This window comes from Phoxinus phoxinus (assembly GCF_949152265.1).
Source record: "Phoxinus phoxinus genome assembly, chromosome: 13".
Taxonomy (NCBI): Eukaryota; Metazoa; Chordata; class Actinopteri; order Cypriniformes; family Leuciscidae; genus Phoxinus; species Phoxinus phoxinus.
In genome coordinates, this window is record NC_136888.1 from 2,944,596 (window position 1) to 2,962,281 (window position 17,686).

At 37.8% G+C, this 17,686-nt stretch overlaps 1 protein-coding gene across 3 annotated transcripts in view; it reads right to left on the minus strand.

Annotated features, from left to right (window-relative positions):
* The window catches only part of ttll5 (tubulin tyrosine ligase-like family, member 5), a 169,311-nt gene that overhangs the window by 117,501 nt on the left and 34,124 nt on the right, over nucleotides 1-17,686 (minus strand). For all 3 annotated transcript variants that reach the window (XR_013800000.1, XM_079633051.1, XM_079633052.1), the window contains exons 13-15: nucleotides 10,534-10,615; nucleotides 5,801-5,862; nucleotides 2,742-2,833 (exon numbers count right to left, since the gene is read on the minus strand). Coding sequence is in view for 2 of the 3 variants with exons in the window: in XM_079633051.1 (XP_079489177.1) it covers nucleotides 2,742-2,833; nucleotides 5,801-5,862; nucleotides 10,534-10,615 (236 nt within the window). In the remaining variant the exon portion in view is untranslated. The remainder of the gene's footprint in view (nucleotides 1-2,741; nucleotides 2,834-5,800; nucleotides 5,863-10,533; nucleotides 10,616-17,686) is intronic.

Genomic DNA, 17,686 nt, shown 5'->3' on the forward strand with positions numbered 1-17,686 from the left:
GTGGCATCATCAAGTTTTTAACATCTTTAGAAAATAATAATCATAGACTAAAAATTGCACAATGATAGAGATCCTCCTAATTAGATGTGCCATCTATTACTACTGACTTTTGTCTAGCGCAGACACACCTAAATGCTGTAACATGAAGGTGTTTCTTCTTCTTCTTCTTATTATTATTATACCAAAACAAGGTAGTCTAAAGCCTGGTTCACACGGGACGATTTTAAAATTGTCGGACGATTTTCCAAACCTGAGAGACCCCACACACGGCGATAAAAAAATCACGGGTCTAACAGTTTTGGTCGTGCAGTGTGTGGTGCGCAACCACACGGCAAAATCAACACATCACACACGAACCGATTTGACTCCCGAGCATTCCCAGGTCAGACGGGAAATCTCGCAAAATCCCTCGAGATCAAACGTGACATCAGAGTAAACAATCATGGCGGACGAAGAGGATGCAGTGGCGATAGTTTGTAGTTTGTTTTTAACCGAAAAAAAAAAAAAAGCGTTATCCTCCATCTCCGACGTCCACCGGACTTTCTGGTGCGCCATACCGCGGCTGTTTGGATTTTGTTTCCCGGTGCTTGCTCGCCGCCTCGTCACCTCGCTTTCTGATTGGCTTCACGCCACAGTGCACAGGCTGCAAAAAAAATCCAACATGTTGGATATCCCCATTTTGGAGACAGGGGTAGCTGCAGCTTGGAGTAATGGGCGTGGCAAGAGGTAGGGGCGTGGCAAGAGGTAGGGGCGTAGTAAGAGGTTTCTCATTGGTCAAAGGAGTTTCCTCCTGGCAACTGCGTTGGCCAATCAGCAGTAACCATAATTATACATAATTTCCTTTAGCTAAAAAAAAGGGGGTCTTCACTGCGTTCTATGTTCTATTCAGACAAAGAGTTTGATGGCTTCTGTTTCTTTCTATGGACTGCTACTACAGTATGAATCAGTGAAGGAATGAGTTTTGACTTAGGAATGAGTTTTGACTTAGAACACAAGCCTTTGATGACATTCTATTGACTTTTCAAAAAATGAATTGTAAAAATGACAACTGAATAAATGTATTTTGTATAAAATGGTGTTTGTTTTTGCTTAATTGATTAATGTCACTTAATAGTTTATTAAACTGTTTTTACTTAATTTTATAATTATATGGTGAGTGTTTGATCAAACATGTACAGTAAATATGCCTTTATACAGCAAAAACATTTGCTGTACCATTATTATAAAAAATAACATTACTTTTAGTTTGTATGTAGCCTACTTTAAATGAAAGTTCAAAACTAGTATGACTTTAATAGTGTCAGGAGATATTTTTATCTTTAAAATAATAATTTAATTAGTTTTTTAATGATATTTTTATTTTATTATTTAGTTCAAGTAGGCTACAGACATTTCAAGTATAAATGTGTAAACCAGAGAATAACAGTAAGTATAAAATGCACATAATATAAATAAATGCAAAATTAAAAGTTTATAATATTAAGGTAGTTATAGATATTTTCAAAAACTTTGTTTTGTGATCTCATGTTTGAAAGGCTTTCAAAGTATACTGTGAGATCAGTGTTATAAAAGGTAATATATGAGGGTTTCTTTTATTTTTGTCTTATGAATATAAAACTTCGCCAAAATAATTGAATTATATAATTTTGTTTTTTTATAAAATTGTTTTTCAGAAAAATATGGGTTTTGGAAACAAAGTAAAATGTCATGAGGTTCTAAATTAAGACAAATATGTTTCTCATATCTATTTTAAAGTCAGTCCAAAAAGAAATAGAAAACGGCAATACAAAAATAAATGTTCAATATCTTCAAGTGATGTGTTACAAACATAGGTTACAAAAAGTGCATTTTTCACAAACAGTATGATTTTTTTTTAATGATTGGTCCTATAAAAAGTCGCGCTGGTGATGACGTCATGTAACCCGCGCCATACAGAAGGTTTCGAAGGTAACGTACTTTTGAATGTATTCTTAATATCATTATTGCTATTTTTACAGTGAAAGAAATGTATTTGGTCTTGTATAATTATTTGTGTAATAATTATAGTGATTAAGTTTATGGCTCGCTTTTATGCGGATCAGGAAGCTTTTCGCGTCCAATTGAAAATACCTTACGGCACGCCCCATTCCTCACGGCACGCCCCATTCCTTACCGACCTCATGGCACGCCCATTGCTCCAGCCTGCAGTTACCTCTACTTGCCATTTTGTGATCGGAGCGGTCCCGACGTCCTTCCGAGCAGACGAGAGCAGACTTAACACACCACACACGGCAGGAATATCTGATCAAATTATTTTACGATAATCGGAGCATCCTTAAGATTGTCGAAAGGGGTGAATCGGGGCTAAAATCAGCCTAATTATCCTGCCATGTGAACCAGCCTTATGTAACCAATAAGTTACGAGGCTGTGCTGTATCGTGAATAAGTCATGGCTGAAGGGCGTTGTTAGACACGACGTGAAGCAGAGTTATTCACGATACAGCACTTGCCTCGAGTACCTTATTGCTTTTATAAAACAGTTACCACACAATACAAATATTAAAGCCGAAAAATATGTATCAATGCAACTTTCATGACGTAAAATCACTAAAAGCCTTCCTTCCGCTGGAAAAAATAGTCCCTGACCACGAACAACAACAGAAGTTACATTATTGTAACTGGCCTAATAGTCATGTGTTGCTCGGTTGTATATCCTAAACAAGGAAACCCATATAAATGAGGTAAAGTGTGGGTATCTGTACCTGAGGCTTCTGGGTAGGGTTCTTCACTCTTGAGTCAAGCGCAGCTCGGTCAGTGCGCAGCTGTCGGGATAAAGGGTCCTGACACACAAATCCTGCAACAAACAGCTGCTGTTCACACAAAACTGTACTTTGATGATGATCTACACACAATACGTTATTCATAATCGTTGTATTTCTCTCCATCCGGATGCAATGCAGTGTGTGTGGAAAACCAGCGGAGCAAATACTGGAGCAGACAGTCAGAAAAAGTTGATCTCATATCAAATAAAATATTTAGTTTGGTGCCTTGTTATGATCTACAGTATGTCTTGCTGATGTACAGTACTGTTCAAAAGTTGTTTTAAAGAAATTAATACTTTTAATACATTATTAAATCAATCTTTTCTATTTCAAATACTGTTCTTCAAACTTTTTGTTCATCAAAGAACACTGTATTATGGTTTCCATACTTGCATGATGTGATGATAATCATAAATGTTTCTTGATCATCAAATCATCATATTATACTGATTTCTGAAGGGTCATGTGACACTGAAGACTGGAGTAATGATGCTGAACATTCAGCTTTGATCACAGGAATAAATTACACTTTACATTACATTTACATTTAATCATTTTGCCCAGTGCTACTATAAAAGTGCTGTGTTTTTATTTTTGGTATTAGTGTTAGTATTAATGGGTCAAGTCTTGATAATAAAAGTTTCTTGAAAATGCTCAGGTTAGGCAGGTCATTCGTCGTTCGTTTATTTTCAATATATTCATATAGAGAACTGTCATTTTAAATTGTGAAAGTGTTAGTTAACTACATGAATTAACTTGAAGTAACAATGAAAAATACTTTAAAACATTTATTAAGCTTAGTTAATGTTCGTTTTAACACATTATTAAATCAAAAGTTGTATCTGTAAATATTATTTAATGGACCTGAGCTGACATGAACTAACAATGAAGTTGTATTTTTTTAACAAATATGAATAAATACATAACAAATGTAATGCTCATTGTTAGTTAATGCATGTTCACTAATGGGACTTTTACAAGTCGAGTTTATCAGTTGTACCGTGACGAGGCATGTTTGAAATGTATGTAAAGTGATCATCTGAAATGTGTATCACACAGACGCTGCCATAAACATGAAGAAGATCAAATACAGCATGTGATCTACAACATCGCTGAGCTGAGATCAATCATTACAGTGAGCGTTCGGTCTCTGGCGTCGGATCCGAGAGCTTTTGGAGCGGTGACAGCCGATTGCACAAGCACAACAAAACTTTGCCTTGAGCAATGATTATTTTCATGAGCTCTGCAGAGGTGTTTTCCTCAGCCAAACTGTGACAGCTCAATGACTCACGCAAGCGTCGAACACAGTTCCTCCATGTAAGCCCTGTAATGCTAACGAAGCTTGCCTGCGGGAACGCTTTAAAGCTGCGGTGAGCATGCAGGGGATTGATTTCTTCTCAGGCACGTAACATGACACGTTTCATGGTCGGAGAAATGTGACAAAACCACCAGCAGTCAGCAATGCCTCATTAGTGATGTGTGATCCCGGAGCAATATAGATTTAGCGAGAGAGACAGAGAGGCTAAACCTAAGGCCCTTGCCAATCACATTTTAATGTTTTATTTCGTTCATTTTCCTTTAATTTTTTCGTTTTTGATAAGACATTTGTATCATAAAACACACAATCACACATGCATAAAACTTGAACAATTTAAATATTCTTTGAAAAATGTATTTAAATTAAATTAAACCTTTAATTTTGGGGAAAAGTGCTGCACAAAAGAGGTTTACTGTTAAAATTAAAGGAAGAAAACTGTGAGATAATGGGCCTCATTCATGAAACTGAGTAAATATATGAGTACATTCAAAGTAATTTGCACATAAAATGGACATTCCCGAAAAACTCAACTCCGGATTCACAAACACAGTAAACATCAGTTTTGATAGTTAAACGAGTGTATGTTAATGAATTCCAATCATTTGTATATAAGGCGCACGTGCAAACTCATCAATTAGCATAATCCCCGTCTATGAATTACAACTACGCAAATTACGTGTCCAGAAACTTCTGGAAAAAAAATTGTCGATATTTATTTTTTTGCGCAGCATTTGGTGTAGCCTACAGTTCAAATTAAAATTTTGGTGTTCAACTTTGTGTTTTAAAAATACAACAACCGGTTTCGTTTTGCAATTACGGGTTAAAAATATTTTTGTTCTCTCTGTTTTTTTAATTTAGGAAACTTTATAGATTTCAACCATTTTATACATCAGGATACACACACCTTACCGGGTGACCACCACCAGAATTTATAGTTTACCCATCTCTTGTTTTACCACTACACCTCTGATTAGGATATTAAGATCATGTTCCATGAAGATATTTAGTAAATTTCCTACCGTAAATATATAAAACATGTATTTTTGTGAGTGAATGCAGCACAATCGTGAACATATATGCACAACTTTAAAGGAGATTTTCTCAATATTTAGATTTTTTTGCTCCTCAGATTCCAGATTTTTAATAGTTGTGTCTCGACCAAATATTGTCCTATCCTAACAAACCACACATCAATGGAAAGATTATTTATTCTGCTTTCATATGATGTATAAATCTCAATTTAAAAAAAAATTTACCCTTGTGACTGGTTTTGTGGTCCAGGGTCACATTTGATTAACTGTGTATCCCTTCATTTGATTAACTGTGTATCCCTTCATTTGATTAACTGTGTATCCCTTCATTTGATTATTTATAAAAAAAATTGCCAAATTCTGTAACATTCCGTGTTATACTGGATTCAGCAATTTCATATTGTGTTTTCCGCATCGTAAAAATCACAGAGTCCTATAAAACCTCATGTCAGGGAGGAAAGCACAACCCTCCATCCTCTTAACCGGTCATTACTTTACACCAAACAAATGTGACCCACATGACAAAAGCCACGGCCACAGACGGTAACCTGCAGTTATGGGTGTTCTGTGGTTTGAAAATGTGACCATACAAGAGCATTTACAACATGAGACTGAGGTGAAGTGGTAGAGGACTGTGAACAGAAACTCACCCACAAGAGAAAACATATCGGAGATCATGCTGGCCTTTATCTTCAAATCAAGAGGAGCATCACTAGAAATATAAAAAGGGGGGAAAGTATTAGTGCACTGTTATATAAACCTTGGCAACTCTAGTTTACATATTTGGTGACTGATTTTTAAAATAAATTACAGAGGAGCCGTAATTTATCAATTTACAACAAATAATATGTTCATACTCCTGAGGCGTGTTCAGACCTTTATTTTGAAATAGTGATGAACATGAAAAATAATGAGAGAATGGTAGAAACCTCAGTTTGTGTTCATGCCAAGAGTTCAAAAGATAGCATCCATTCAATTATTTTCAGAAAAAAGGTCTAAAAATGTTTTGAATATAAAGAAAAAAAATGATAGGTTCACCATTTGTGATGTGGCTTTTAAACAGGAAATGACAGAATATTTCCGTACATATTTTCAGCGGGTCTATTCGCACGGGATTAGTGTTACCTGAGGTCATTTTCCCGGACCTGTTACTGAAGGTAAAAGTCACTGTAATCTTCACTGACACTGTCCGTCATGATCACTGAGATACACATTCAGAAGGGACTAAACTCACGAGAAGCTCTGGTGATAATTAGTCTACCCCACCTCTCCATGTCACACTAGTCCTGTCCGAATAGAGCTTTAGAGGCAAAGTTGCTCCGGATGAGGACTTCTACCATGTGGTATGAATGATGTGGACGTGTGTGAAGAATTGTGTGCAGGGTTGGAGAGTAACGGAGTATGTAACGGCGTTATGTAATCAGGATACAAAAATCCAGTTACGTCAAAAAACGTAGTAATCAGATTATAGTTACATTTTGGGGATTACTTTCAGGATTACAATGGTTTAATTTAAAACTTAATAAATCCGTATTTTGGCATAATAACACTATTAAGCGCTGCTTGATTATGGTAGTTCCTGGTTCTGTTGCCAGGAATGACTCACATGCGCCACACGCTGTTGCATGCGCAAATAACAGCCGTCTACAGTCTCCTCAGACGCGCAGAATGAGGCCCCGTTTACACGTACATGGTTATTTTGAAAAACGGAGACATTTCCCTTCGGTTGTGCCCCTCGTTTACACGCAAACGGAGAATTCTCCTCTGAAACCGATTCTTTCTAAAAACTCCGGCCAGAGTGGAGATTTTGGAAAACTCTGTTTGCACGTTTGCATGTAAACTGAGAAAAACTGAGTTTTAGGCAGTCGACGTCACAGTATGCGACTGAACTTGCACTGCGTCAAAAGTGCGACCTATATTTTCGGGATTCTGATTGGCTAATGTGGGCTTGAGCTTCTCGTTACACTGCCACCTATAGGTTTGGCATGCTCTTGACAGCATATACACGGGTTCGTGTAAATGAACACTTTTCTGAAAACGGAGAGGGTGAAATGTCCGTTTATGAAAATAACCGGCACCGTGTAAACGTAGCCTGAATCTGCTAGTAGAAACGTTGCTGCCCGTGGGTAAAAACGCTTTAAATTCATGGAAATTCCGCTGCTATTTTGTTTTCAAAGAAGAAAATGCAAACAACGTGGTTGTGTACCAAAATGTCCTTTCTTAATCTCTTCTCACTTAATGGGATGTTCGCTGTATAACGTACGGGAACACCCACTGCCAACGCCCCAAGTTCAGTCAGGCAAATGAAGATCACGGCTTTAGTCAACGTGTAGGCCTATTTTAAAATAAACGAATATTTAGATTGTGTAGAAATTTTAGATGTGTTTTTATTTTTCCTTGTACACGTACATTAGTTAAAAATAAAACAAAAATAATCTGTAATACCATAATGTAGCCACTAGATGTCTGTATAGCCCTTTACATAATAAATATATATTCAGGGCTGTGTGTTCCCAATTTGTGGAAATGAGACATGATCGCTTAGTTTTAATAGGTTTTAAGCTACAACAAAGATAATTACAGCTACTGTATATGACATTGTCTTAAATAGTTTATATTTTGCAAATATTTTACACCGGACCAGGTATTTATAAATAAAAGTAATATATATATATATTTCTTCTTGCTTGACTTTATTTATATATGTGACCTTGAAGTAATCCAAAAGTAATCAGATTACATTACTTTCATATTGTGGTACTTGGATTACGTTCCTGAATACTTTTTTTATGAAGTAATTTGTAACTGTAATGGAATACATTTTTAAAGTAACCCTCCCAAGCCTGATTGTGTGAAAAACGTGAAACACTTTTGGATAAAAGCGTCTGCTAAATGAATAAATGTAAATGTAAAAGTTTTGGCATCTGTTATGAGGATGAGGGTGAACCCAAGCGCAGACAGTATGCAACACACAACGTTTATTTAAAGACAAAAAAACAGAGAAAACAAAACCCACGAGGGGGCAAAACAAGACAGGTAAGACTACTTTAGACGGACAACACTAGACTAAGACTCAGACAATAAACTAGACGCTAAACTAACAGTAAAGACAGAATCAAACACTTCTTTCCAGACACGACTTTCAACGGGTTACTCACGGGTTGTTTCACACATAGAAAGACAATCAGGGATAGATAATGAACCGGCACAGGACAGCAAACACAAAGGGATTAAATAGGGAGAAACTAATAATGACAACAGGTGACACAGATGAAACAATGACCAACGAGGAGAACAAGGGGGCGGGGTTGGGTGACGAGACAACACAAGCACACGGCCCAAACACAAGGCCATGTGCTTGCACACAAAACATGGGTCTGTCATGATCCTGCCTCAAGACTAGAGAAAATCAAGGACAAGAAGGCAGAATCATGACAGCATCCCGTCGCAAAAGTGAATCAAAATGTCGACTTTCTTTTGGATAATTATTGCCAACCAGACTCATGAGAATATTTATGCAATGGTTTGGTTCGGAACAGCTTGCAAAAGTAGTTTTTTAAAAATCCAAGAGAGCAAATGCAACGTAACAGCTTGTGATACTCGAACAAACACACGAACAATACCGGACAATGACAATCTGAGCTTTCCTGTAGCTCAAACAGTAGAGCGTTGGCGCTTGCAAGGTCATGGGCGCTTGCAAGGTCATGGGTTCGATTCCCAGAGAAAGGAAGAATTGATAAGAATGGAAATGTGTGTACCTTGAAATGCAATGTAAGTTGCTTTGGATAAAAGCGTCTGCCAATGCATAAATGTAAATGAATGTCATTGCTGAACATCTTGACAATGTTCATTAGTAGTATTAGGAAATTGAATGCCAGTGATGAGAGAGAGTTTCCAGGGAAAACTGGCTTTTACCAGTCTTTAGGAAACCACTTGCATGGAAACGCAGGATGGTTTTCTAACCCTTCATTTCAACTCCCAAGTAGCAGACGATGAGTATTCGGGATGTTCATACAGTTGATGATGATGGAATACTGTCAAATGATGGCGGTTGTGGTTGCCTCACTTGGTAGTAAGGGTGTCACGATTTCTATTTTAAATCGACGCATAGATTCTCCAGCTACAAAAGAGAAACTAGATGGCAGTTTATTTTGCTTAAGTTTCCAATTGACTGAAGATATAAGTTATTGTTACATTATGTTCTTAATAAATGTTTTAAATGACAATGTAGTGTGGTATACTGCAAACAAAGGTCAGATATTATGCAAGTCTGGTCTAAAAATGGCATAGCAACCTATGCTTTAAAAAAAAAAGTAAAAATCGACAATCGAATAGAACCGTGACCTTAAGAATCGAAAATTTAATTGAATCGAGGATTTGGAGAATCGTGGCACCCCTACTTGGTAGCAATATCTTCATACAGAGCATCAAAGCTTCTGATCCAGTTTTGGACATGTCTAGACCTGAAAACATCCAATGGAGTAGATCTTTGATGGACGACCAAATCACCTGTAACGGGAAATCCTTCCTCTCATCTGGTGTCACGCTTTAAAATAGGCTTTTCTTGGCTTCGATTTGATTCCTCCACTTATGACAGATACTGTTGCGTAGATCAGTGAGTTCATAAGGAATGCTTGAGATGTTCTTTACACCATATTGAGTTTGACACGGATAAAAATTAGACTGACAATCTTTTAAAATGGCATGCACTTTATAAAAGTCCTGGAACTCAACTTTCACAACTGTTTTATGAAGGTTTTGTCTATTGAAAGTGCTTTGGAAAGTCTTTCATCAGCTCAATAATCTGCATTTTGTTGAACTACTGTACAGTCCATTGAACCCACTGTACTTCAAGGTAACACTTTAGTTTAGGGTCCAATTCTCACTATTAACTGGTTGCATATAACTAGGATATTGGCTGTTTATTAGTGCTTATAAAGCACATATTAATGCCTTATTCTGCATGATCATATTCGGCATCCCTTAATCCTACAATACCTAAACTTAACTACTACCTTACTAACTACTAATAAGGAGTAATTAGGAGTTTATTGAGGCAAAAGTCATAGTTAATATAGTTAGTTAATATTGAGAATTGGACCCTAAACTAAACTGTGATCTACATCACTGTCAAGATTTCCCCCTGTCAAAATATGGTGCCACAGGGGCCAAAAATGCACATGTGCATTTCTATATTTACCAAAAATGATTTGTTTGAATGGGAATTTAAAGTGCAAAACACAGTGATCTCAAATTGCACTTGCCTGTTAAACACAGGCAGAACACAGACACCCAAAACCTAGGGCGAAGCAGTTATTGTACACATCAGCATACACATAAGAAAATGGAAAAATCAAAGGATTAGTGTGTGTGTGTTGCTCACCATGCCAATGAGGGGGAGAGGTTCACTTCCAAGAGCCACGGTTTGAGGTTGGAATCAATGAGAACGTCGAAACCATACAGTTCTGCGAATTGAGACACACACACACACACACACGCAGTGAGACGGGTGAATGGGAGGACACACACCACACAGAGGCGGCCAGTGCTACTGAGAGCCGTCTGTGAATGTAAATGAACAGATTAAAGCAGTAATGGAAGAAGAAACACAGGCCACATGCACATTGAAAATCTCTTTAACATACAGAAGTAAATCCTCTAAATGATTGTTCTGTGCGTCTCTCCTGAAACTGCCATGGCTGATAGTGCTAGTGTCCAGAAAGTTTGCATTCACTGCACTTTCAATACTAATCGACTTAGGATACATTATGACATAAACATTATCTAGCATGTCAGAAAAGCTCTGTGACGTCACTGAATTAGCAGCTAGTTTCGTTTTTAAAACTACGCAGATTTATTGTGAATGTGGTGAATTTGTTAATTTTTTGTTGGGGTTTAATGTGAAAATGTTTAATGTTTTTTTGGCCCAAGCTAAATTTCACAATTCTCAATTCAATCATACACAATAAAACCTACTAGCCTAACTAATATGATGTTTTTTTAAAGACAAATAAACAGTAATAAAATAAGAACAAATAAACAAAATACAAGCGGCAGGCAGCACAAATAAACACAATAGAACAAAGATACAAAAGAAATAAACAGTGCAAAGACAGAAGAATAAAGTTCCACATGTGACTGACAAAAACTAACTAAAAGTCCATGAAAATAGAAACTAGCCGAACATAACCGTGACAATACCAGTAGTATTCAAGCTCAGAAACTTACACGTGATAGCCTGCACTGAATAAGTTAAACAGATTAATCCTTATTAAAGCTACAAAAGTTATGCAGTCCAGAGCAGTGAGGGATTTTCTGTCTTTTGGTGTTTGATTCAAATTAATCAATGTTAATTTATGTTTTCGATATCTATTTCGAGTTCACCATCAGTCGAATCATGTGACGTCACGTGTAGAAGCGCACTGAGCTGCGAAAGAGACGCTGTTCAACAGTCCACGTGACCCGAGGTGCAGAGAAACACAGGCAAGTACAGGTTACTTTGGGCTTCGGGCGTGTGCTGAAACGGGCAAATATTAAAGGTTGCCTACGTAGGCCATTCACTAGGTTTTGGAACAGAGCCTACATGTGGCTCTAAATGCTCTCAGGTATAAAGCAGGTCTTTATCAAACAGAAGGGGGTTTCTGTGTCATTTCTACATTCACTGACACAAGAGAGAGAGTGTTTGAATGTGTGTGTGTGCTCGTGTGTAAACAGAGCTGTTTTAAAGAGCTCATAGAGAGAGGCGACATATCGGCTATAAATAAGCCTGTGTCCGCCTGCTTACTTTATACTAAATTTCAAGGCATCAAAGGGATCAACAGCTGATCCCAGTATTCCCACTTCACCTGTGTCTGTCTATATCATTACACTGATGATGGTCTAAGTTGGTTCCGTTCTCATGTGCCTCATTTAAAAAAAAATATATATATATATATTCTCTTTTAAGAGTAGAATGCATTGTTTTCCTCCTGTCCCAGATTTAGAAACTAAATATGAAAAAACTATTAACTACATGGCTAAATCCATGGTAATCTAAACAAGAGACTGAAATAATAAAGATTTCATAAAGAAATGCTTTTAATATTTATTGTGTGAAAACTATTTCTATCAGTGCGTCTGTGTGAATTTGTGTATTTTGCCCCAATAACTGATGACTATTTGACTGTTTTTGGGTGAGCTATCCCTTTAAAGTTTTAAAAGTCAAGTTGTGCTCTACTGAAAACTGTTTTGAGTCGTTTCAGACCCAAAAAAACATCTTGACTGTGACGTACTCTTACTCCAACAAACTTTTTCTCCTCTTGATTCATAAGCAGTTGCTTAATTAATAAATAAAAAAGTGCATTTATAAATATCTGCCAGTTTCAGTTCACCGCTGACCCCATGTAATTTTTAAAGAAAGATCCCGAACCAGATTATGTCACACATGAGTATTTCGTAAACCTGTTCTGCATGGTATACACAGTAAAGCATTTATTTGTAAACTGGTAGGATGTGCATGTGAGAGCATCTGGACTCGGTTACCCAATCCCCGAAGACCGCTCGTCACTCATCAGAGGGCCTTCATCAGCTGACGGGATTCAAAACTTGGATAAATCCATAACTACAAGCAGATGCTCTAGAATAAGATTGTACCTACTGCTCCACAGAACAATGTGACAGTGACCTGGATCACAGGCACAGCCTCTGTCTGAAAGGCGCTGGAGTCTGAAGTGAACTGAGAAAAACACACTTACTGGTTCCTGACAACAAAATGCTTGGTTTTCACCCCATCTTCCAACAACCAAAATATGCAACACACAGACTAAAGCTGCTGTCACATTAGCAACCTTTAGAGGGGGAAGATTTTTTAAATAGTATGACTGCCAAAAAGGATGTAGCAGCTCATTGGGTTTTATAACAAAGCCAAAACACTGATTCGTTAACTAGTCAACTACTTTTCTGGTTAAACAATGAACTACAAAACACAGGTAGTTGTGAAAGTATAGAAGTCAAATAAGGACAAATGTTTTTGAAACAAAAAAAACTTGTTGAATTGGCAATTATGTTACATCCATATGACTTGACTATGCTGCCTAAATTGAATTTATTTCATAATTGATGAACTTTGCAACATTGAGACTGTTAAAAAAGAACTAAAGAGCAACGGGTGAGAGAGTCATTCATTCATAAAAATGGATTTACAGAAATGGAGCAAGCGGCAAGTGTTAGTGTGATGATTATCAGGGCCAGTTTATATATGGAAAAGCTGATAAAGACACAAAAGATGTGTTAACATTTAGTTTTGCACATGTAAGCAGCTTTCTCTACCATGAACGAGATTATAATGTTATTCCCCGATGCTGATGTACAGATCAAATGTTACATCTGAGGAGGTAGTAGACATATTTTTCTCTCGGTTGTTTAGTTTTCTTAACTTCATATCGCGGCGCTGTGCTTCAGAGCTAGTGTTTCCCTCAATACTCATTCTCCAGGATTCCCCTGCGGTCAGCACACTTAAAGTAACTCAATGGCCAAAAAACAGTGATATAAAAGACCTAACTCCCACCTTATTGGGGATGTAGGCTATACTAGATATAGGAGCAGGCAAGCGGACTCAGAATATGAACATAAAAGTTTCATGCTAAACGATTCCCAGTGAAATCCTGGCATAAAGTTGGCTTGAAACTGGATATTCACACATTTATAGTTAAACAAGCCATGCCGTAATCATTTTAGTTTTATTATAAGAGCCTTTATTTCTGCGTATCTTGAATTTGGGGGTATTTATGTTCAGTTCGGTAGCATTTTTGCCCGCAGCCCATGTTCATTTTCCAACCCTGCCCAAGACCCCGACTAATGAAGGATCACTGGGTTCTTGAACACAGCGACAGACGAGGACATCTTTCTTTTATAAACGCGAGCTGAAAGACCCACACTAATTACTCAAGATACTCATTTCGCATTGTGAACACACGTACAAACACAAACAGCACGCTCCACACACATTCACACTCCGCTTCAAACAGCGAGCAGCCAACAGCCCATGTGCAACGCATTTTCCCTCAATTAGGAGCAGACACCGGTCCTGCCCGCACCTCAGCCCTCACAGACTTCTCTCGGCTTTCGTGGCTCTTTAATGTGTGCTGGGAGGGCCCATTAACATCACCACAAAATATTCTCAGTGAGGAGAATAAATAAGCACCAACAAGGGAAGATCAAAGCAGAGCGTTATTATGAGCCGTTGGTCTCTGGAATCGAGAAAACAAGCCCAAACCAAACTAACCACACAACAACAATAACACGAGCGTAACGTATCATCTCACTGGGTGTCTCCTGCGTCTGCTGTGGCACTCCACAATGTTGCATCACTGCAGAAATGAATCGTATTCCTGCTGGTTTTGGGTGTCTTTTCATAAACAATGTAATAGAGGGTGGAGTGGCTCGCATTAACTCACTGATGAAATATAACTTGACTTCTAGGCTTAAGTGAGAGACAATTTACACACGATTACAGAGAACTGCATATCACTTCTGCCATGGAAACTGGGAGACTTTCACCAATATTTCTCAGTGCTCCAAATAGTTCACCCAAAAATATGCAAACTGTTGTTGCTGCTGCTGCTTTTATTCACAGAAAGAGAAATGTGAAGGATCTTCATGAGGCTCTATTCCCATGTGACCACATAAAAAACAAATGCCATAAAAGTATACAAGCAGTGCATGTGACTTGTGGATTTTGCAATGCATTAGGATTGCCTTATCCATAAAGATAACATGGGATGTCCATATTTCTGTTGTGAGCACACTTTAAAATGCCACCTAACAACTCATTAGGTTTTGGAACAAAGCCTTTTAATACCGACTTTGTCAAATATATTGGACATTACTGTAACTGCAGGGGGAAATCCTTCAATGGTGCTGTGGTGAAGCTGACTTGTGGATTTGTTATGCCCAATGTTTGTCCAATCTTCACCTAAATTGGTTCAGATCATCTTCAGACCAAGTCTTACAAATGTACAGTAAGTAATTGGAGTTTTGATTTTCAAACTGTTGAAAACGAAAAAATAAACCGGAAGGAAAACGGTGAGACAATTGCAGATGCAAAGAAAAGCTTCATTAGGAATTTCTGGTGAAATAATTTAGCAAATATATTTGATTTAATGTGTAGGTTTAAGTGTAAGTGTACATGAAAACAATAAACTACCCAGTATAAAAAAAATGAAACCAGCTTAAGCTCTATTATTGGAAGCTCTGCTAAACACCAGTTTGGTCAGGCTGGGAGACCAGCTTAAACCAGCAGGGTAAGCAGAGACAGGTCCTGTGTTCTTCTAAAATGTCTTTATTAAAAACACGGCACTGTGGCTCATGACCACACAAATACAGCCTTATAAAGCATGTAAAACTAGTGCGCTTGGCCCTGAAACCGCAGCTTACAGCTCTATTTTAAAATTATGTTTGTCTAAACTCTAAAATGATGTGACAAAACTGGTGACATGTTGTAAGGTGGCAAGGAGAATCACACCAGGCATCCATTTAAAAGTCGTTCCAAAAGAAGTTAAATACTTTAAAGGCAAAGAAGTGCAAAAGGTCCAACAAACAGTGGATAAGAGTAAAAATAAAAACAAAGGTTACAAAAACAGTCTAAAAACTAGCACTTCTCTCATTAACTGTTGGAGACTATTTTCTGTAAAACTAACTCTTGTCTCTCTATACATTTCAGCAAGTTCCCTCAATGATAGTTAAGCCAAAGAGTTTAAAAACAATCAATAAATAATACATACAAAAAAAGAAAATGCGACTTATACTCCGGAGCGACTTATAGTCCGGACATTATGGTACACACTAGTTGTCACAATACCAAAATTTCGCTTTCACACAACTGTTAAATATATGAAATATGACCGGAAATATATGGCATCTGCATTGAATGACTTTCTTTTGTTTACAGTTCAGACACCAGGCTTTAAGCCGTGTGTCCACCAAAGAGTTTTTTTCACGCGGCTTGCGTGTTTTCAATTTAAAACGGCATGAGCGCAACGAGGCGCCGAGCGCTTTTTTCACGCTGAAGCGCTGAGCGCTCTGTGTTTTTTACAGGTCGCCGAGAGTTGAAGAATGTTCAACTTTGGGTAAAAAGCAGCGCTCATCACGGTCACTTTTTACCCAACCGACCAATCACAGTGGAGGAGGGGCGGGACAAATACCACACGACCAACTGTCACAACATTCTTTCTGTACAACGACATTGACCAGCAGAGCTAACCAAACAAGTAAACTGTGCCGCGGATATTCTGTACCATAGCAACGAAACGTCAACTGAAAGAAACGCTTTGCTGCCAAAACGCTCAAGCGCCCGCAGCTAGGCGTTTTCAGCCGGCTAAAAACGCTTGGACACACGGCCTTACTGTAATTTAGCAATGGCGCCAACACTGAAATTTTTCAGCATGTTGTAAGATTTGAAATATCAAGCAAGAGCCTGTTGGGTTTCTCACAACAACGCAGTGTCTTTGTGTGGAATTGGCAGCAAACATCATAACGTCGTAAAAATCAGTTCAGAATCATTTAAGAAAGAATCATGTTTTTCACAACACTGTAAATCGTGATCAGTTGACTTAACTTGAAAAAAAAACGTTGCCTTAAAATTATTAAGTAAATAAACTTGCTTAATCAAAAAAAATGAAGTAATGTGGAATTGTCAAGTTCACATAACTTATTTTTTTCAATTAAGCATTAAGTTTATTTACTTAATAATCTTAAAGGGGGGGTACAATGGTGTTTCATGTATTCAGAGTTGTTTACAGTGTTAAAGAGATGGATTCTCATGCTAATAATGGCCAAAGTTTGAAAAGTTATTTTGAACGAATAACAGAGAATTTCTGTGCTGAAAATCATACTTCCGGATTGCAACACGTTTCGGCTGGTTTTTTTCTATCGTAGATCTAATGACGTAGACCAGAGTGGAACTCCTTATATGAGCATTGCTCTCGGAAAAGCGCGTTCACGCACACGTCGACCAGAGGAGAGAAAGACCGCGCTCATCGACGCATAGACATCATATATCTCTATATAATATCTATGCATCGACGCGCTACTACCGGAAATCATCATCAGCAGCGCTAAATAGGAATGGTTGATGTCAAGAATGTCTCCAAAAAAGTGTGTTTTGGGGTGTGAGGGAAAGTTTACCTTGTTCAGCTTCCCAAAGAACCCAGTGTTACTGGAACAGTGGATGCAGTTTGTATTTCCGGGACAGCAAAGGAGTGTGGCAAGTGCGGTTTTGTGTTCTGGTCATTTCAGTGACGAATGTTTTATTAACAAGGCCTAGGTCGTCGCTGGATTTGCAAACCAAATACTATATATATATAGTAATATGACCTACCGCACCACGATCGATAATAAGCAAACCTTCCCGGGCGCTCCCGCTTGACTCTATAGCTCCTCCCACGCCCAGAATCAAGGACCTCGGCTTTTTCCGGTTAGAATCGGAAAGCTGTATTTTTATTTTATAAATATGATGAAACTAAAGACTTTTTGGAGATATGAAGGACGCACTATTACTC